This window comes from Castanea sativa, chromosome 6 (genome assembly GCF_040712315.1).
Source record: "Castanea sativa cultivar Marrone di Chiusa Pesio chromosome 6, ASM4071231v1".
Classification (NCBI taxonomy): Eukaryota; Viridiplantae; Streptophyta; class Magnoliopsida; order Fagales; family Fagaceae; genus Castanea; species Castanea sativa.
This window is the reverse complement of record NC_134018.1, coordinates 14750339-14771623: the sequence shown is the minus strand read 5'-3', so window position 1 is coordinate 14771623 and position 21285 is coordinate 14750339. Positions and strand designations below refer to the sequence as shown.

The 21285-nt window shown below is 34.5% G+C and overlaps 1 protein-coding gene across 1 annotated transcript; it reads left to right on the top strand.

Annotated features, from left to right (window-relative positions):
- Positions 1-11229: 11229 nt before the first annotated feature.
- Positions 11230-20731, top strand: LOC142641028 (G-type lectin S-receptor-like serine/threonine-protein kinase At4g27290). The gene is made up of 7 exons (XM_075815382.1): positions 11230-13369; positions 13541-13657; positions 19149-19309; positions 19406-19616; positions 19752-19989; positions 20069-20219; positions 20294-20731. The coding sequence occupies exons 1-7, from the start codon at positions 12106-12108 to the stop codon at positions 20597-20599; spliced, it is 2448 nt and encodes an 815-aa protein (XP_075671497.1). The 5' UTR covers positions 11230-12105; the 3' UTR covers positions 20600-20731.
- The last annotated feature ends 554 nt before the right edge of the window (positions 20732-21285 follow it).

Here is a 21285-nt window from a genome sequence, read left to right as displayed (position 1 = left end):
ACCTTGTCTTAGCTTCGAGCTTTGCATTCTATACGGAGGGGGTTTTATCATGATACTACAAAATAAGCCTATTAAAGGGATGAAATGTGGCTACACACAATTCTAGACAATAGCATACACTAGACTAAGTATTATAGTATCCTTTATGCTGAGTTCTTACTATTATTACTTAGAGGCTAAATTTAAAAACGGCATATTATTAGTGTTTGATAAGAGTTATCATGATAGCACTAATAATGAAAATAGTTCTCAATCAATCATAGTCTTTAATGTTCACTCTATGCTAAGGGATATTGAATATGAGATTGGGTTGTCGTTGCATATATTATGTTATGGTTTTATTAAGGTTCCATACTATATGTTTATATGCTAAATTGATAATGTCCAGTTTACTTATTATATTCATGTTTATTATTTTCAGATTTGAACATGGCATCATTTAGCCCACTTGTTACTATTCTTAATCAAAACAAACTAACTAAATCCAACTATGTTGACTAGAAAAGAAATTTGAACATAGTTTTAACTGCTGAAGAGCACAAATATGTGCTTACTCAACCACGTCCTAACTTTCCTTCATTAGATGCTCCTTCTAAGAAAAAACAATGATATGATCGTTGGTAGAAATCTAATGAAATAGCCAAGTGTTATATCCTAGCATCTATCTCAAATATTCTATAGCATCAAATGCAGGATATAGAACTAGCTTCAGACATTATGCAAAGTCTGAAGGAGATGTTCGGTGAGCAAGGCCGTGTTGCAAGGCAAGAAACCATGAGGCAAATTTATAATACCAAAATGGCTGAAGGTAGTTCAGTGAGAGTGCATTGTCTTACAATGATCTCTAATCTGAATACATTAGAGGTTTTAAGTGCCGACATTGATGGAGAATCCCAAGTGGATATGATACTCCAGTCACTACCGGAATCATTCAAGAAATTCAGACTCAATTACAATATGAACAAAAAGATTTATTTTTTGTCTGAATTAATGAATGAGTTAGTGGCGGCAGAAGGCATCCTTGGTCCTTCTAGTGTTGAAGCCAATGTGGGTGAAGCTTCTACTTCTAAACCTAAGTCAAAAGTCAAGGGTAAGAAGAAGAAGAAGAAGAAGAAGAAGAAGAAGAAGAAGAAGAAGAAGAAGGACTTCACTAAGCAAGGGGGTAAACAAATTGCCTAAGGGGTTGCCGACAAAGGAAAGAAGATCAGAGGAAAGTGTTTCTATTATGGTGAGAAAGGACATTGGAAGAGGAATTGTCCAAAGTTCAAGGCTGCCAATAATAAGGGTATGAAAATTTCATTCCTCCTTGAAATATGTTTAGTAAAAAATCCCATAGAGCTGTATGGATTCAAGTTGTACTAATCATATCTGCAATTCTTTGCATGAGTTCCAAAAGACCAGAAAGCTTCATGAAAGGGAATTGTTTCTTACTTTGGCTGATGGGAGCAGGATTCCAGTTGTAGCTGTTGGTGTTGTTAATTTATGCTTTGAGTCTAGGGTTTTAATATTGAAAGACTGTCTTTATGTACCTAATGTTCATAGAAATTTAATTTCTACAACTTATTTAGGTAAAGATGGATATTGTGTTATCCTTAAAGACAATGTTGTAATAAAGAAGGGTAAAGTGTTTATTTGATCTAGCAATATTGTTAATGGTCTTTATATTTTAACTCCTATTAAGCATAAATTATATAATTCTAAATTAGATAATAATTCACATGTGAAATCATTAAAGAGAAAGTTTCCTTCTACTAGTGAAGCATATCTTTGGCACTTGAGTTTGGGTCATATTAATTCAAATATAATTCAAAGACTTATCAAAGATGGACTTTTAGGGCCCATGTACTTTGATGAATTTCCAGTTTGTGAATCTTGTTTGGAAGGTTAAATGACCAAACGACCTTTTAATGCAAAAGGTAGAAGAGCTCAAGATTTGCTAGAACTAGTACATTCAGATATATGTGGTCTTATGTCAATCCAAGCAAGAGATGTGTATGAGTATTTCATTACTTTCACTGATGATTACTATAGATTTAGTTATGTGTATCTAATGAAACGGAAGTCCGAAACTTTTGAAAAGTTCAAAGAGTTTAGAGCTGAAGTTGAAAATCAATTGGGTAGACACATAAAAGTCATTTGATCTGATCGAGGTGGCGAATACCTTTTTCGAAATTTCGAGGATTACTTGATTGAAAATGAGATTATATCCTAGTTGACTGCACTTGGAACTCCACAACAAATTGGTGTAGCAGAAAGAAGGAGTAGCACTCTTTTAGATATGGTTAGATCCATGATGAGTTATTCGACTCTACCAATTTTTTTTTGGGGATATGTCTTAAATACTACAATGTATCTTTGAAATTTGGTACCTTCGAAGTCTGTTCCTAAAATACCTGTAGAGTTGTGGAATAGGCGTAAGCCTAGTATGAGACATCTCCATATTTGGGGTTGTCCAGCACATGAGTTGAAAGGAAAGTCTGACAAGTTACAGTCTAAAACAGAAGTGGTTTTCTTTGTAGAGTATCCAAAAGGAACAGTTGGAGGTTTATTCTATAGTCATAAGGATAATAAACAGTTGGAGGTTTATTCTATAGTCATAAGGATAATAAAGTATTTGTTAGCACAAATGTCAAATTCTTGAAAAATGACTATATGAATAATTTTACTCTTAGAAGTAGAGTTGTGTTGTCTAAAATGAATGAACTTGTAGTTAAACAACCAATGTATGAAACTAGGGATGATGTGATTGTATTAGATACACCACAAGATACTACTCATGAGATGTCTTGTACACAGGTGTCTCGTCGTAGTGGGAAAATTGTTCAGCCTCTTGTGAGATTTATAGGTTTGAGAGAAACTTATGAAGCTATCTTAGAAGAGACTGAATCGGATCCCTACACTTATGATGAAGCAATAAATGATATAGATGCACATCATTAGGTCCAAGCTATGAAATCTGAATTGAATTCTATGTATTCCAATGATGCATAGGATCTTGTAGAGGCGCCTAACGGCATTAAACCTGTTGGTTGCAAATGAGTTTACAAAAGGAAGAGAAGGATAAATGGAAAGGTTGAAACCTTTAAAGTAAGACTAGTGGCGAAAGGGTATACACAAAAAGAAGGCATTGACTATGATGAAACTTTTTTGCCAGTAGTCATGCTTAAATCTATTAGAATTCTCTTATCCATTGCTGCTCATTATGCTTATGAGATTTGACAAATGGATGTCAAGACTGCATTTCTTAATGGCAATTTTGAAGAAGAAATCTACATGTTGCAACCGGAAGGTTTCATAGCAAAGAACCAAGAGCATATGGTATGCAAGTTGAAAATGTCTATTTATGGACTTAAGTAAGCATCTAGGTCATGGAACATCATATTTGATCAGGCAATCAAATCATTTGGTTTTGAACAAAATTTTGATGAACCATGTGTGTACAAAAGACATTAAGATAAAGTAGTAATGTTCCTAGTGCTTTATGTAGATGATATTCTACTCATTGGAAATGATGTAGGGGTAATGTCATCGGTTAAAATTTGGTTGTCAAGCCAATTTGATATGAAGAAATTGGGCGAAGCTAACTATATTCTAAAGATCAAGCTTTGGCGAGATCGAAAGAATAGGATGTTAGGTTTGTCACAAGCTAGATATATAGATAAGGTTCTAGAACGGTTTAGCATGTAAAACTCCAAGAAATGATTACTTCCTTTTAGACATGGAGTTCCTCTGTCTGATGACCAAAGGCCTAAGACTCAAGAGGAAGAAAACATGATGAGACAAGTTCCCTATGCTTCGGTTGTGGGAAGTCTCATATACACAATGCTTTGTACTAGACCGGATATTTGTTATTCAATTGGCATGGTCAGCCAATATCAATCAAATCCAAGACCAAAACATTGGCAAGCTGTAAAACATATTCTTAAGTATCTTAAGAGAACGAGAGATTATATGCTTGTTTACCAGTGTGAGGATTTGATTCCCATTGACTATACAGATTCAGATTTTCAGTCGGATCTAGATTTCAGAAAATCCACATTGGGTTGTGTATTTACCTTGGGAGGTGGAGTCATAAGTTGGAGGAGTGTTAAGCAATCTTGTATTGCGGACTCCACCATGGAAGCCGAATATGTTGCTGCTTGTGAAGCAGTAAAGGAGGTTGTTTGGCTCAAGAAATTCCCTTCTGATCTTGGTGTTATGATAATTGGGCAAGTTCCTATTATATTGTTCTGCGACAATAGTGGAGCAGTTGCACAATCCAAGGATCCAAGGAATCACAAGAAAGGAAAGCACATAGAAAGAAAGTATTACATCATTCGAGATATTGTTGCTCGTGGAGATGTGGTTGTAGCAAAGATTGATGGTGCAAAGAATCTAATAGATCCCTTTACCAAAGTCTTGCCCCAAAGGACTTTCGAGTCACATTTGGAGGAAATAGGAGTTAGATTAGTGCACAATAGTCTTTAGGGCAAGTAGGAGATTGTTCGGATTAGTGCCCTTAAATCCTATTGTATGATGCTATGTATGTTATTATGTATGACATTATGTATGACTTAATATTGTGATTAATAAAGTTGTTTTATTATTATCTAAAAATGATGGTAACATGAATATTGGGACATTATCATATAGTCCATGAGATGCATAGTATGTGATTTATGTGAAAAGTCACAGAAGATATAAATCACAAGTTCTTTGTAAACTTAGAAGTGTAGTTCGTAGTCGGTGATAAAATTGAGCATTTCATCTACGAAGACTATAACATATCAACTAAGATGATTTGTCTTGATCATGGAAATGAAGATTTCTAATTGATATGTTGATATGTTTTAAAAGTTAAGACATATTGAACTGGACCGGTGTGAGATTTATTATTCTCCTAACGACTGTCAAATGAATAATAAACTCACGACTTATATTTGTATGAACTTTTAATCTTGAGAGAATAATGGACTTGATCATAAGGTATAGGTTGCTTTGATATATCAAGAGTGAGATCTAGAGTTACGGTCAAAACCTCAGTATGTTAGGCAATCACATTTAATGTTGATGAAACATATATTCTCAAGATGGAATTCATAGTCTCTTAACGGAGATACAAAATATTCCCTTGAGATAAGTTTAATGGGTTTGTTATTCAGAATGTTAAGCCTAACTACTTTAGTAAATAGTTACTAAAGTATATATTTATGAAATTGGATTTCATAAATATATGATGAATAACTTAAAAGATTAAACTGGGTACTCAAGGATAAAATGTAGTAATCTACAAAGTGGCAGTCTACATTCATGACTTTGTATTACTACGAATATTTTATGAAGGGGTTGCATGTACAATAAAGTCTTGGGATATAATTTATAAATAAAGTCTAAAGTGAACTATATTTATATAGTGTTATTAAATATAGTTAATGATAACTTTGGACTTGTCAACAATTGACAGAAAAGCCTAAGGCCCATTAGAGCTAGTGTCTTATTGGTCTCTTTTGATCCCACTCCAAGCCACACACTTAAGTCCAATTACAAATACCCAAAAGGCCAGCCCAATTAGATAATCAGTTAGATGCAAAGGGAGAAATATACAGAATTTTCTGAAGATAATTGTAAGAACACTATTATGAAGTGGTGTATGTAAGTGTTAGACACTTTGATATTCTCCCTTTGTAAACTGATTGAGAGACCACACATCTTGGGCGTTAGTAGAATTAGAGTGAATATTGAAAGTATTCCTAAGTGCTTTTGATCTTCGGTTTTGAAATTCACCGTTCCAAGGTATACTCTCTTCTTCTCAAATTCTGAAACTTATATAGTACATGTTAACTTTTATGTTATTTTTTTCGCTGCGTATGTTTTGTATGTGATACAAACATGTATATTTTCCATCACATGCAACTCCTTCATAAAATATTCGTAGTAATACAAAGTCATAAATGTAGACTGCCACTTTGTAAATTACTACATCTTATCCTTGAGTACTCGGTTTAATCCTTTAAGTTATTCATCATATATTTATGAAATCCAATTTCATAAATATATACTTTAGTAACTATTTACTAAAGTAGTTAGGCCTAACATTCTAAATAACAAACCCATTAAACTTATCTCAAGGGAACATTTTGTATCTTCGTTAAGAGACTATGAATTCCATCTTGAGAATATATGTTCCATCAACACTAAATGTGATTGCCTAACATACTAAGGTTTTGATCGCTTCTTCACTCCTAATATATCAAAGCAACCTATACCTCATGATCAGGTCCATTATTCTCTCAGGATTAAGAGTTTGTGTAAATATAAGTCGTGAGTTTATTATTCATTTGACAGTCGTTAGGAGAATAATAAATCTCACAGCGGTCCAGTTCAATATGTTTTAACTCTTAAAATATATCAACATACCAACTAGAAATCTCCATTTCCATGATCAAGACAAATCATCTTAGTTGATATGTTATAGTCTTCGCAGATGAAATGCCCAATTTCATCACCAACTACGAATTACAATTTTGAATTTACAAAGAACTTGTGATTTATATCTTCTGTGACTTTTCACATAAATCACATACTATGCATCTCATGGACTATATGATAATTTCTCAATATCCATGTTACCATTATTTTTAGATAATAATAAAAAAAATTTATTAATCACAACATTAAGTCATACATAATGTCATACATAATAACATACATAGCATCATAAAATAGGATTTCAGGGCACACATCCTAACACAACAAACCTGAGGGTCATTGGTGCAACACCTAAACTTGCTAACAAGTCAGACATTGCTCTACAAAGTAAGCAATCTCTCTTTTCATATTGTTCCACCAAAAGTTTTCACGAAGATCAAGGTACATCTTTGTACTAACCAGATGTATTGTATATGGGGAATAGTAAGCCTCCTCTAAAATCTCCTTTTAATCAATAAATCATTTGGCACACAAAATCTACTTCCAAATCTCAAAGCACCATCCTCAGAAATTAAAGATTCAAACTTCTTTCCATTACACACCTTATCCATGATATTCTTTAAATGTGAGTCATCGGCTTGTGACAATTTAATTCTTTCTACTAAAATTGGTTGAACACTCAAACTAGCCAAGTAGGCCTTATAATGGCCTATAACAACTTCAATCTCCATCATTTCAAGTTCATTTAGCAAAGTAGCTGAAAAACTTGAAGGCTTTCTACTAAGAGCGTCAGCCACAACATTAGCCTTATTAGGATGATAGTTAATAGAGCCCTCATAATCCTTAATCAATTCCAACCATCTCTGTTGCCTCATATTTAACTCCTTCTAGATAAAGAAATACTTTAAACTTTTATGATCAGTGAACATCTTTTCCCATACAAATAATGTCTCCAAATTTTCAAAGCAAAAACAATTGCATCCAACTCCAAGTCATGAGTGGGGTAATTTTCTCATAGTTTTTCAACTGACAAGAGGCATGAGGCACAACCTTCCCATTTTGCATCAACACACAACCAAGTCCCTTATGAGAAGCATCACTATAAATGACAAAACCCCCTGTACTTGAAGGGATAGTTAAAACTAGAGCTATGACTAATAACCGCTTTAGCTTTTGGAAGCTTTTTTGACATTCTTCCTTCCATTTGAATTTAGCATTTTTTCGAGTTAATTGGGTCAAAAGAGCTGCAATGCAGGAAAATCCCTCTACAAATTTTCTATAATAACCAGTAAGGCCCAAGAAACTCCTAACCTCACTTACATTTGTAGGCCTATCTCAATTAACCACCGCTTGTATCTTATTAGGATCCACCGTAATTCCATCCTCAGAAATCACATGACCTAAGAACACAACTTGATTCAAACAGAATTCACACTTCTTTAGTTTAGCATACAACTTCCTTTCTCTTAGAATCTATAAAACAATCCTCAAGCGTTTTTCATGCTCTTCTTGACTCTTAGAATAAATCAAAATATCATCAATGAACACAAGGACAAATCAATCCAAGTATTCATGAAATACCCTATTCATCAAATTCATAAAAGCAGCAGGGGCATTAATTAATCTAAACAACATCACCAAAAATTCATAATGACCATATTTAGTCCGAAAGGCCGTCTTTGGTATGTTCTCACCCTTAATCTTCAACTGGTGGTAAGCAGAACGAAGATCAATCTTAGAAAAGACTTGTGCTCATTGCAACTAGTCAAATAAGTCATCAATACAAGGCGAAGGATATTTAATTTTAATGGTAACTCTATTTAGCTCACGGTAATCAATACATAACCTCATAGACCCATCCTTTTTCTTAAAAAAATAAAACTAGAGCTCCCTAAGGTGAGGCACTAGGGTGAATAAACCTCTTGTCTAGCAATTCTTCCAATTGCTCTTTACATTCCTTCAACTCTGTGGATGCCATTCTATATGGTGCCCTAGAAATAGGTGTAGTACCAGGAAGGAGGTCAATAGAGAACTCAACCTCACAATCCGAGGGCAACCTAGTTAGATCATCAAGAAAAACATCTGGAAATTCCCTCACAATGGGAATGTCTCCTATCTCTAATTCTCTGCATTGTAAATCAACTACACTAGCAAGGAATCCTTAGCATCCCCCCCTAAGCAAGCTGTTTGCTTGAATGCATGATATCACATGAGGCATAAAAGGCAAACATGAAGCCTTAAACATAAATTCTAATTCACTTGGAGGCCTAAACACCACCTTTTTCTCAAAACAATGCACACTAGCAGGGTAAGAAGCCAACCAATCCATGCCTAAAATGACATCAAAATCATGCATATCTAGTAACACCAAATTAGCCAATAAATCTCTACCCTCAATACAAATAATACAAGATTTAAGCACAAGATTAGTCATTAAAGTATCACCAATAGGGTAGAAACCGATAACTCAAAATCAAGTATTTTGGGGCTCTTGTCATGATTTTAGCAAATACACAAGAAACAAAAGAATGCGTAGAACCGGGATCAAAGAGAACTCTAGCATGTGCGGATAATAAAGGAAGTATACCTGTCACCACTATATTTGCGGCTTGAGCATCTTGAGTACTTAAGGCATACACTTTACCTTGCACCTTCTTCCCATTGTCATTTCCCTTTGCAACTTAAGATGAGGAAGAGGAACTCGAGCCCTTAGAACTTGGGCAAACTCTAGCAAAGTGCCCAAGTTGCTTACAAGTAAAGCAAATCTTGACCTCATCACAATTTTGTCCATCATGAAGTTTACCACAACGAAAGGAAGGCTTCTTATCACTAGACTAAGGATAGACACTCTTGCTATGCAAAGAAGATTGTCTTCTATTACTAGAGTTTTTAAAGAATCCTTTCTTATGCCCTTGACCCTTACCATGTTGAGAATTAGAGGGCTCTTTCTTCTTTTCACTCTCCTTGGAACTGGGGTTGTACTTAAAGTCTTCTTCAAGACTCATTGCTCGCTTCACAGCCATTGTAAAAGTATCCACTCCAAAGGCTATAATGAGGGGGCGAATCCTACCATTAAGGCCTTCCCGAAACTTTTTCACTTTCTTGGGCTTATCCGGAATCAAGTAAGGAGTAAAGCAAGAGAGCTCAACAAACTTAGTAGCATACTCCTCCACCATCATAGCCCCCTGAACCAAATTAGAAAATTCTCTTGCCTTTTGGTTCGTCACTTCATCGGGGAAATATCTTTCATTAAAAAATTCCTTAAACTTCTCCCCAGTAATGGGAGTGTTCTCTCCCAACTCTATCCTTAACAAACGCTCAGTACCTGTCCACCATCTCTCAATAGAACCCTAAAGAGCAAAAGTGGCATACACCACCTTCTGAGCACTAGTGCATTCAAGGGCTCTCAGTAATTTTTCCATCAGGCTCCCCATTGAATGTTGGAGGGTTTTGCTTATGGAACTCCCCAAAAGAGCAACCTTACTTCCTACATTCACCACCCTGGACCGCTCTAGCAATTCTAGCATAAATCTTTTCTGCTATTTCATCAATCTCACCACCATCAAGAGTGACAGATCTCTCATGCTCTTGGCATTACCTATGGCCGTGCTCTGGAGCTGTAACCTCATCAATATGCCTTACTTTACGTGCTTTCTTTTTAGGAGGCATGGTGTACCAAGGTACCCATACCTATACCCAAGAAACAAGCAAGTAAATCACAAAGGCAACATAGAAGGTTAGCAAAAAAAGAAAAAAAGAAAAAGAAAGAAGATAAGAACAAAGGAATAGTAGGTGGAAGCTGAAACAAAGGTATAGAATAAAGAATTCATCAAACCCTAATGCTCTACATTAAATCAAAATCAATTCCTATTTTCAAAGTTTACATAATCATAACCTAAGCTCTGATACCATAACTGTCATGCCCCAAGCCCTAAAGGGTCCAAAGTATGAGAAAGACATCTCAAAAGTACTTGTAGATTTTTTTTTTCTTTTTGACAATTCAATTCAAATAAATCATATCAGGTATCAATATCAAGAATTATCATAATAATTCCATTAAATATACTTCCAAACAAAGATCTTACCAATGCCATCACTTTGATGACATCTACATCTTTGGATTCTTTTATAGCAATAACTTTATGATGAAATTACTTAGATAAGGATCTAAGGATCTTACTAACAATCTTATGTTCATCAAAATTTTTTTTTTTTTTTAATTTGTCACCATATCACCAAACTTAGCACAGAACTTATCAAAGATTTGATCCTCACTCTTCTTATTTTTCTTAAACTTAAATTTGAGAACTTAGCATAGAACTTATCAAAAGATCTTATTCTCACTCTTCTTATTTTTCTTAAACTTAGATTTGAGAATTGTTATTTAGAAGCTTTAACAAACTTCAAAATCGTGAATTCAAATCATGTCATTAAATTTTTTTTTGAGGGTGTGTGTGTGAAATAATTAGTACTCTATAAAATTTTACGGACTAATAATACTTAGGGGCCGTTTGGTAATGTTGTTCTAGTAACATTGTTTGTATTTTTTAGAAATATGTGTAGGTGAAAAAATGTACAAAAATACGTATAATGTTGTTTAAAACTGAAAACATGTGTTTAAACATATGTACCAAACGATACTTCATATTTTGGCCTTTAATTTTTATTTTTATTTTTTGAGTTCAAAATAGAGCTAAAAAGACCGTCAAAACTTTTTTTTTTTTTTTGGAGAATCGACCGTCAAAACTTACAAGTCTCTAATCTACAGACTACAGATACAAAATAATTTATTAAAAAAAAAAAGTAATTTATAAACAGAAACAGTCACGCCAGAGCTCTTTGGCTCTCTCTCTCTCAATCGAGCGCGGGCCATTTTCAGGAAGGAGTAGACCAGCCGTTCATCTACTGACCACACCGACGAGAGGAAGTGCCTTTGCAAATGCCGCCGATCGAAGCCCATTTTCAAGTGTCGTACCTGTGGGTTTGATCGTTCTGGTTAGCCTTTTGGGACTGTGTGGGATTAATTCGGTTTCTTTGGTTGTGGACATTCTTATAATTTCTTAGTTGTTATTTTAGTTGAATCTTGAAATGGGTATTGGCTTATGTGCCTGTTTTTATACATTATTGTTCTTGGCTTGGAATTATTACTATTATTTTTAATTTATTTTCTGCTGAATAATTTTAACTTGGAACATTTGCTTAAATTTTTTACATGAGTATGGTAATAAGTGTGTTTAAAATTGGTTTCTTTCAATTCTGTCGCAAAGAGAGTCAGAATTTAATAAGTTGTATATTGTGAAGGAATTCCTTAAAACAGGTGGGTGGGTGGGTGCTTTGGGTATGGGTCTTGAAATATGAATAAAGAAATAAAGAAATGTAAAATGAAATAGAGTCTGGTATGAATGTTCAACAATGCCAAATGGGTACAAAAGCTAATACAAAACTTTGAATTCTCTCATGGTCCATGTGACAAAGAACCTGTCTTTTTCAATTTCAAGACAAAATTGCTTTTGTTAACTTGTGGACTACTGATGAAGAAAAAAAAATCCATGTTTGGTGGAAAATTCGTAGTGTTGAAAAGTCAAGTAAAGAGGCGTTATTGACAGATTTCATTAATGTGTAAACATATCTGAAATTGCTCTTCCTTCTCATTGTTTAAGTGTGTGATAAGCAAGAGGGTGTGAAACTAAACAATCAATGGGCATTCTTTATGTTATCTTTCTGCTTACTTATTTACTCTTTTTGTTCTTTAAAGTCTCCTTTGCAGTAGATAGCATTACACCATCTCAATCTATTAGTGATGGAAGTACCCTGGTCAGCAAAGATGGAAGCTTTGAACTGGGTTTCTTCAGTCCTGGTAGTTCCAAGAATCACTACTTGGGAATATGGTACAAGAGTATCCCAGTTAAAACTTTTGTTTGGGTTGCAAACCGACTCAACCCAATCAATGACTCATCTGGCTTGTTGAAAATAAACAGCACAGGCAATCTTGTGCTTATGAGTCAGAATGAGAGTGTTGTTTGGTCAATAGGATTACAAAAACAAGCCAGGAATCCTGTGTTACAGCTACTAGACTCTGGCAATCTTGTACTAAGAGATGGAAATTCAGGAATCTTTCTGTGGGAAAGCTTTGACTATCCGTCTGATACATTTTTACCAGGAATGAAGATGGGATGGGACTTAAGGAAAGGTATTAAGTGGCGTCTTACAGCATGGAAAAGTCCAGATGATCCATCTCCTGGGGATTTCACATATGGGATAGAAATGCATCCATATCCTGAGCCTGTTATTCGGAAAGGGACCAGCAAGTTCTACCGTACAGGCCCATGGAATGGTCTTCAGTTCAGTGGTTCACCGGATCTAAAGCCCAATCCGATTTATGATTTCTTCTTTGTTTCTAATGAGTATGAAGTGTACTATACCTACAACCTCAAAAATAAATCAGTAATCTCAAGAATAGTTTTGAACCAAACTAGCAATACACGTGAGCGCTACATATGGATTGAAGCTAGTCAAGTTTGGCACCGCTATACATCAGTACCTAGAGACTATTGTGACTATTACGGCCTTTGTGGGTCCAATGGAAATTGTATCATTAGTGGATCACCGGTCTGCCAATGTTTACAAGGATTCAAGCCTAAATTACCAGAAAAATGGAGCTTAATGGACTGGTCTCAAGGTTGTGTACGCAATAAACCTCTGAGCTGCCATAAAGATGGATTTCTCAAATTTGTTGATTTGAAATGGCCAGATACTACATATTCTTGGGTGAATCAAAGTATGAGCCTCAATGAATGCAGGGCCAAGTGCTTGAACAACTGTTCATGTATGGCTTATACAAATTCAGATATCAGAGGAAGTGGTAGTGGCTGTGCCATGTGGTTTGGTGATCTAATGGATATTAGACAGTTTCCTTCTGGTGGGCAAGATCTATACATCAGAATGCTGGCTTCAGAGCCAGGTATGAAGTTAATTTTGTAATAAGAACTCCTTATTGAAGCTAATTATTGTTTCCATTATGCTTTTCATTCTGATTTGATTTTGTTTCCTGCAATCCTTTCCTTTCAGTTTCATATCCATTAGCTTTAGTTTAACTACATTTTTCTTTGCCGTGTCAATTTCAACCATGAAGAGGCAAGTCATGTTCATAAGATAAAGAGAGCAGTGATAGTTGCTGCCACCGTTGCTGCAGTTTGTGGAATACTCTTAGTTGGCCTTTACATTTGCAGAAGCAGAACAAACTTAAAAGGTAAAATAACTTTACTCTGCAAATTATTGCATACATATGGTAGTATTCTCCTATGGAATCACTTGATAGGCCTTTTGCTTTTAAACAGGATCTCTTTGTTAATATGCGAAATCTACTTATTTCCATTTGATAATACAAAATTTGGAACAAGGATTGGTATGAGGTATACTACAATCATGTTAAATGTTTCAGTGCACTTCAAAAGAATTTCACAGACTAAACAGTGTCATTAGACTAAGCAAACTTTGGACAATTTTTTGGGTTCTAATTTCGTGTCAGCAGAAGCAATTACACACACACAAGAAAAAAAAAAAAGCATTTACACAATACAATATTTGACATGGTTCGGCCTTTTTCATGCATACACTCATTTGTATATTAACCAAAATCCATTGTTAATGAATGACATGGGATACAACGACACTTAATTTAACCACACACAAAAACTAATATGCTCTCACATACAACACTCACAATTCCAAAGCTAATTCTTCCAATTATGCTCTCCCACTCAAGAAATAGATATATTTTTAACTCATATACTCTTCAAAAAAACACATTCCAAGATCTTCAAAGACTCCTCTTCTCTCCCCATGTAAGAGAACCTCGTGGGCAAATGACACCAAACCCTTATTATATATGACTCTCACTTTGATTGATTACTGGGTAAGGAATAGAATGTTACTTCTTTGCCAAGCAATACCAATTTCTTGAATCACTAATTACTTGTGAAAGAAATAATTCCTTATCTGCCATAGTCTAGCCACTTCTGAATGCAAATGACCTTACCAGGATGCCCTTGACCTATTCATGCCATGCACACACAGCTTTGGACACCATTCCTTGGGCCGTGCAAAGATATTTATTATAGTGCTACCCTAAGAAAACGTTTAAATACTATGTAAATGTTTAAGATTCAGAAAACTAAAGTGAGAAAACTTTGGGATATACAACTCACGTGCACTTGCTTCACGCTCTGGTGGCATTGTGCCAAAGTTTTAAACCAATTGTTCCAAGAATTAGAAAAGGGAAAGGTCCAAGTTTTGAGTCTGGTCGAATCTTAATGATATATAATTTACTAGTTAATTAAAATACAAATAATTGTGTTACATTTGTTAAAATTATCAAATTTGACCAAAAAAATATCTACAGAAATTTACACTTCGTTTGTTTCAATGGAAAATCTTGTGTAAAGATAGTTTTCCTTATTTTCCAATGTTTGGTAGCATAAAAAAATAAGAGTCAAAGGAAAACTATCTTTGGTCAATATAAAAAGTATGGCTTATTTTTAGAGAATGTTTTCCATTAAATTTTTTTGGAAAACAACTCTATCTTACAACAAGCTAAATAAGGGAAGTTAAGAATTTGTTTTTCAACTTATTTAAAGTTGTTACCAAATATTGAAAAATGAGATAGTTTTATAGAAAATGCTTTTTAGAAAATGACTAATTTTCTAGAAAACATCATTATTGAAACAAACAGAGCGTTAAACAACTTTCAAATGAATTTTAGTGATTATTATTAGGTTAATAGAAAATAATAAAGCTAAAAGGAAAATTTTGTTTGGTAGTCCTTTAAGAATAAAGCAGTTTCATCTAAAATAAGTCCATTTAATAAATAGATTCTTAAATATCACGTTGAAGTACAAAAGCACAATTCTTCAATCACAAATAAATTTAGTTAATACAAATTCAATGGTACTAATATATTGAGAGAGAGAGAGAGAGAGAGAGGTTATATAATAAAATAAAAAACTATTAATCCTGTAAGAGAACAATAAATATAATAGTTATTCCATTAAAGTCACAACAAAACCAACTGCCTTATGGTACGTGACACTAATTTAAGGGCAGATGGCTGAGGTTTGAATCCCCACAGCGTGTGCCCTTTGTAAGTTTTCTTAGAAAAATGTTACTACCTTGAACAAGTTGAACTATGAACAGTTCAACTGGTGGTTAGGGTGGTTCACTGATTTTGTTTAGCATGCAGGATATATGTATAAAACAGATTGGTTGTCGCTTTGTGGTAAACCCAATCAGATTGGGCAGTCTGGTTTGGGTTTAAAAGCCATGAATCATGCCTTGCAGTGGTCTCTTGATCAGCCCTCAATGCTCCTACTCTAGCTTTGTGATGAATAGAACAAGATTATTTATAGGACATGGAGTGATTGGTTGAGCCATGCTTTTTGTTGCTGAGCAGGTCATACACCTTGTGCTACTTAAATTTTCTGCCTAAAACTGTCTTCTCAACTAGTCAAGGCCTTCGTTGAGTGGTCTTGTTGTCCTTGGAAAGTTTATGAAACCTACTTTCTAGTGCCTCCTCATTTGTGTAGTTTTGTACAATGATCCAAAGGAGATAGTCTTGTAAAGTTAGGTAGTTGGTGAGGCAATTTTGACCCAATCATAGATTTTTGTCGGCTTTCCATTTTAGTGCGAAAAACCTGATAATCCAAACTTCCTCAAAAAAATCAGGCTTAGCCAAGTTGTACAGAATTTTGACTAGTTTCTTGAAGTACGTGCCTTTTGAAATATCATTAAGCAATTTGTGGCAACTTAGTGTGCAAATTTAGTACCCCAAGATGATTTTGGGACTTACAATATGCATTTCCTAATTTTCAGATTTTTCATGTAAAATTACTGGCAATTTGAACTTCCATGTAAAAATTTAGTTTAACTAAGTTGTAGAAAATTTTGCATGGTTTAAGAAAGTTTTAGAAAATTTTACATAGTTTAAGAAAGGACGTGTTTTTCAGATGAACTATGTGTGATTTGAAACAACTTTGCGTGGAATGGTTCTAGTGCAATCTGATTTTGAAAAAGAAATCCAAGATTTCCAAAGAATCCATCCACTTTCCTTCTCTTAATTAATGACCTTCCTGTTGTTCATTTAACTCAAATGACTTATCATTATAAAAGCTTTAATAGTGCCAAAGTTGCACTTCCAATTTCTTGACATGAAAAGTCATGAACACGGCAACGTAACCTGAACCAGTTTTGATTATTTGTTGCGAGTGTGAGTGGGTCTTTTGGAGTTTCCATGTCCAAAGCATATAAAATCAAAGTTTTTATTTTTTTATTTTATTATTTTTTTTTCTGTCTCTTTCCAATGGTTTCCAGTTTGCACTAATTCGACAATGGTTGGCCCTGGTTTGAGCCATTTTTCCTTAATTTCATGATATTTTGCTTGTTACAACTTTGATTGTAGCCAGCAAATAGTCATTTTGATTTTTGAATTTTTTTTTTCATTCTTTATAGAATGGAAACAAATTCACGCCAATTAGACAACAGAACTCTAGTTAAACTTTGGTAAAAATTAGTCAAATTTGCATTTTGACCATAAATCGATAGAATATACTGGTTTGATGCCTAATCTAGGTAAAAAAGTATGTTGGGACCTTAGAAAACCCTCAGTCAAATTCAGACAAAGTTGATCAATCCTAGGATTTGGACATGAATTGATGAAATTCACTGATTTGACACATAATTACAATAAACATGTACATTTGGACATCGATAAGCCCTTGGTCAAATTTGTTCGCAATTGATTAATCCTAAGGATTGTAATTTGAAAGTCGATCTGTCAAATTTGGTTGAAGTTCATTAATCCTAGGGATTTTAATTTGACACAAATAAAGTTTTCCTCCATTAGATTGGGGAAAACTTCTAATCCATTTAGGCGAGATATAGGGATAGTATGGGTGGTTGGTGTACAAAACTGGAGTCAAGGACCTATGGTGTTAGTGTGCGGAAATCCATTAGACGTGGTTGGTTGGCCTTTTCTAAGTTTCTTTAGTTTGATGTGGGTGATGGTACTAGCGTAAAGTTCTGGGAGGATGTATGGTGTAGGGAGTGTTCTCTTTAGGAAGCATTTCCAGAATTGTATAGCGTTTGTTAGGCAAGGGAGTCTTCTATGTTGGAGGTCATGTGTTTCTCTAATGGAATGCCTCATTGGGACTTTCAGTTTCGTCGTCTAACGTAGGATTGTGAGGTAGGCTCATTGGCTTGGATGTGATTTTTTCCATGAAGGTGTGAGGTGTTGGTGCTGTCAAACTTTGCTAGAAGCCAACAATGAGTATAGGTTTTGAGGTTCGAGATTTTTATCACTCTTTATCTCCTTATTATGTCCTTTGTTTTCCTTGGAAAATGATGTGGCAATCGAAGGTTCCTTTAAGATTAGCGCTTTTTTCTTAGATTAGCAATCTTAACTAAAGATAATCTTTGGAAGAGGCATATTACAGTGCTAGATTGATATTTTATATATAAAAGGTGTGGGGAATCAGTGGATCACCTTCTTCTTCATTGTCCTATAGCATTTGAGTTGAGTTCTATGGTATTTTGTTTGTTTGGTATCCATTGGTTTATGGCATGTAAAGTTAGTGAGTTGTTAGCTTCTTAGCAAGGTAGGTTCAGTAGACATCGAAATATTGATTTATAGAGCTTTGTGCCGCATTGTTTGTTTTGGTGTTTATGGTGGGAACAGAATGCTAGATGATTTGAGAATTGTGAACGGTTTGTTCTTGACATTAAGTTTGTCTTTTTCTGTACCCTCCTTGATTGGAGTTTAATTATGCCATCTTGTTCTTGTTTATCTCTCCCCGATCTTATCAATCGTTGTAATCTAGGTTCTTAATTTGTGCCGTTGTAGTACATTTCTAGTGTGCTTGGTTGGTTTTTTTTCTTAATAAAAATTCTTACGTTACTTATCAAAAAAAAAAAAAAAAAAGATCGGGGCAAATTGATTTGGTCACTTTTGACTCTGGGTAGTTTAGGTTTGGATTTGACCAAAGATATGTTTTTGGAAACTCGGGTTATATATATATATATATATATATATATATTAATTTTAAATTAAGAGTGTCAAAATGGGTGATCGGACACATCAAAAACACCCAAACCAAATCAAAACAGGACTTTTAAGGTAATTTCTAACCTATTGTGTCTAATTTGAAGTGGTGAGATTTGTTTTACTAATTGCACAAAACCATGCTGCCCTCTAAAAGTCCATAGAAATTTTAAGATATGGACCTTTTTAATCTTGAGTTTCAAGTGGATATTCTTGAATAGCCAAGGTACTCATTTTAATAGATATCTGTAGGAATGACTAAAATAGCAAAGTGCGTATTTTACTGGACTTAAACTGATACAGATATAATTTTGAAAGCTTTATAGTTTGTCTTTGTTAAGTACTTTGATTTATTTTAGATCACTTATATAAGCACCACTCTACTTGTAATGCTACATATTTTATTTATTTTCGTATTAGTCTCATTGTTCAAGTGGGATACTATCTTTATGGGAGAACTAAATCGTTTTTATAAGATATGAAGAAGATTATGCTTTCATGATAGAAAATAGTCGTACGAGATTTTGTTTCCAGCTTAACTAGAATGTATATCCAATCATATCATTTTAAGTTTCCTTTATATCTTAACTTTTATCTCATAATGACGCCACGCCTATTTTTTTTTTACTGAATTTCTTTTCTATCTCAGTAAAAACAGAGAGAAGTGGAATTATGGATTATCAGAACAATGAAGGCCATAACGAAGATCTTGATCTCCCTTTCTTTGACCTATCCACAATAATTTGTGCCACTGAGAACTTTGCAATCAACAAGAAGATTGGTGAAGGTGGTTTTGGATCTGTTTACATGGTAAGTTTGTGATAGACAAAAGCAATTAAAATGATGAAGCACTCTTTTATTTTGTTTTGCTTTCAGAATTTAGCAATCTGCGAATGAGAATTTCAGGGTATACTAGAAGATGAACGAGAAATTGCTGTCAAAAGGCTTGCAAGGTGTTCTGGACAAGGATTGAATGAATTCAAAAATGAAGTAAGACTAATTTCCAAGCTTCAACACCGAAATCTTGTAAAACTTCTTGGTTATTGCATTCAACAAGAAGAGAAACTGCTGGTTTATGAATACATGCCCAACAAAGGCCTGGACTCTTTCATTTTTGGTTTGGATCCCTTAACCTAATACATTCTGCTAGTTGGTGTAATTATGCGATCCATATTTCTTAAAATGTAGAAATTTTCCAAATTTTGGTAGAAATAAGGGTATATATAATTAACTTGAACCTTATACTTACCAGATCAAACGAAAGGCAAATTGTTAGATTGGTCCAAGTGCTTCCACATTATATGTGGGATTGCTCGAGGGCTTCAATATCTTCACCAAGATTCTAGATTGAGAATTATACATAGAGATCTCAAGCCAAGTAATGTTTTACTTGATAGTGAGATGAGTCCTAAAATTTCAGACTTTGGCATGGCTAGAACTTTTGGAGGAGACCAGTCAGATGGAAACACAAAGAGAGTGGTCGGAACTTAGTAAGTTTCATTGATATTATCTATATGTAAATCTACATTTCCCACTTAATTTTTACTGAAAACTTGTGATGCCCTGCAGTGGTTACATGGCACCAGAATATGCTTTTGACGGACTTTTTTCAACAAAATCTGATGTCTTTAGTTTTGGAATTTTATTGTTGGAGATCATAAGTGGGAAGAAAAGTAGAGGGTTTTATCATCCAAACAACAAGCATAACCTTATTGGACATGTAAGTATCAAATAATTAGATTACTTATCTAGCTACATTGGACAGATGAATGACAACTATGTTCTTTTATTTAGGCATGGATACTGTGGAATGAGGGTAGGCCTTTGGAATTGCTTGATGAATGTTTAGGAGAATCATGCACAATGTCAGAAGTATTGCGTTGCATCCATCTGAGCCTCTTATGCGTGCAACAGCGTCCTGAGGATAGACCAAGCATATCTTCTGTCCTTGTGATGCTAGGCAGTGAGAGTGCAATGCCTCAACCCAAACAACCTGGTTTCTTCTTGGAAAAGGATTCAAATGAAGGGCAATTTCTTACGAGTAAACACGAATCTTCTTCAACCAATGAAATCACAATCACATTGTTGGAGGCTCGCTAACAATTTTTTACCAATATCATACAACATTGTCAATGTAAAATTATATTCATCATCATATATTGTTAACTGTGTTCCTACTGTCAAGTAAGCCATGTCCATTTTATTCAAATGAAGGTTACTTTTTTTTTCTTCTTTTTGGTAGCCAAGTTCATTAAATCAAAAAGCCATGTCCATAGGACATGCCCATCGCATTCAAAAAGCATTAATACACTAGGAGGGTTTTAAGAAAATAACAAAATATAGTTTCAGATTGGTCCCATTTCGTCCTAGGTCATATCCACACCTATTGGTTTCCTTGAAGCAATGGACAATCGCGGTTTACTGTACTTCGTTTTGGTTATAAGCTCCCTACAATTAGCCACAACTAAAGATACAACATTATTGGCATACCAACTACAATCCTTGCATCATGTTCTGCTTCAACAACCTGTAACTGAATACATAAATTAAGACAATCTCTAAAAAGACCTCGATGATCTATAATATTGGCAGTTTAACCACATTCCTCGATCATCTCTAATAAGACCTCCAACTTCTGCTAGCTCTGGATTCTGGATTTCCTAGGGACAACCAATCTGTGTTGAGCTTAAATCAATTGAGTTCTAGCTTATCCCAATTGACACTGTTGGTCCACTCTGTACTAGTTGTTGAGTAACAATGGTGGATATGAAAGTAGTGAAAGCAAA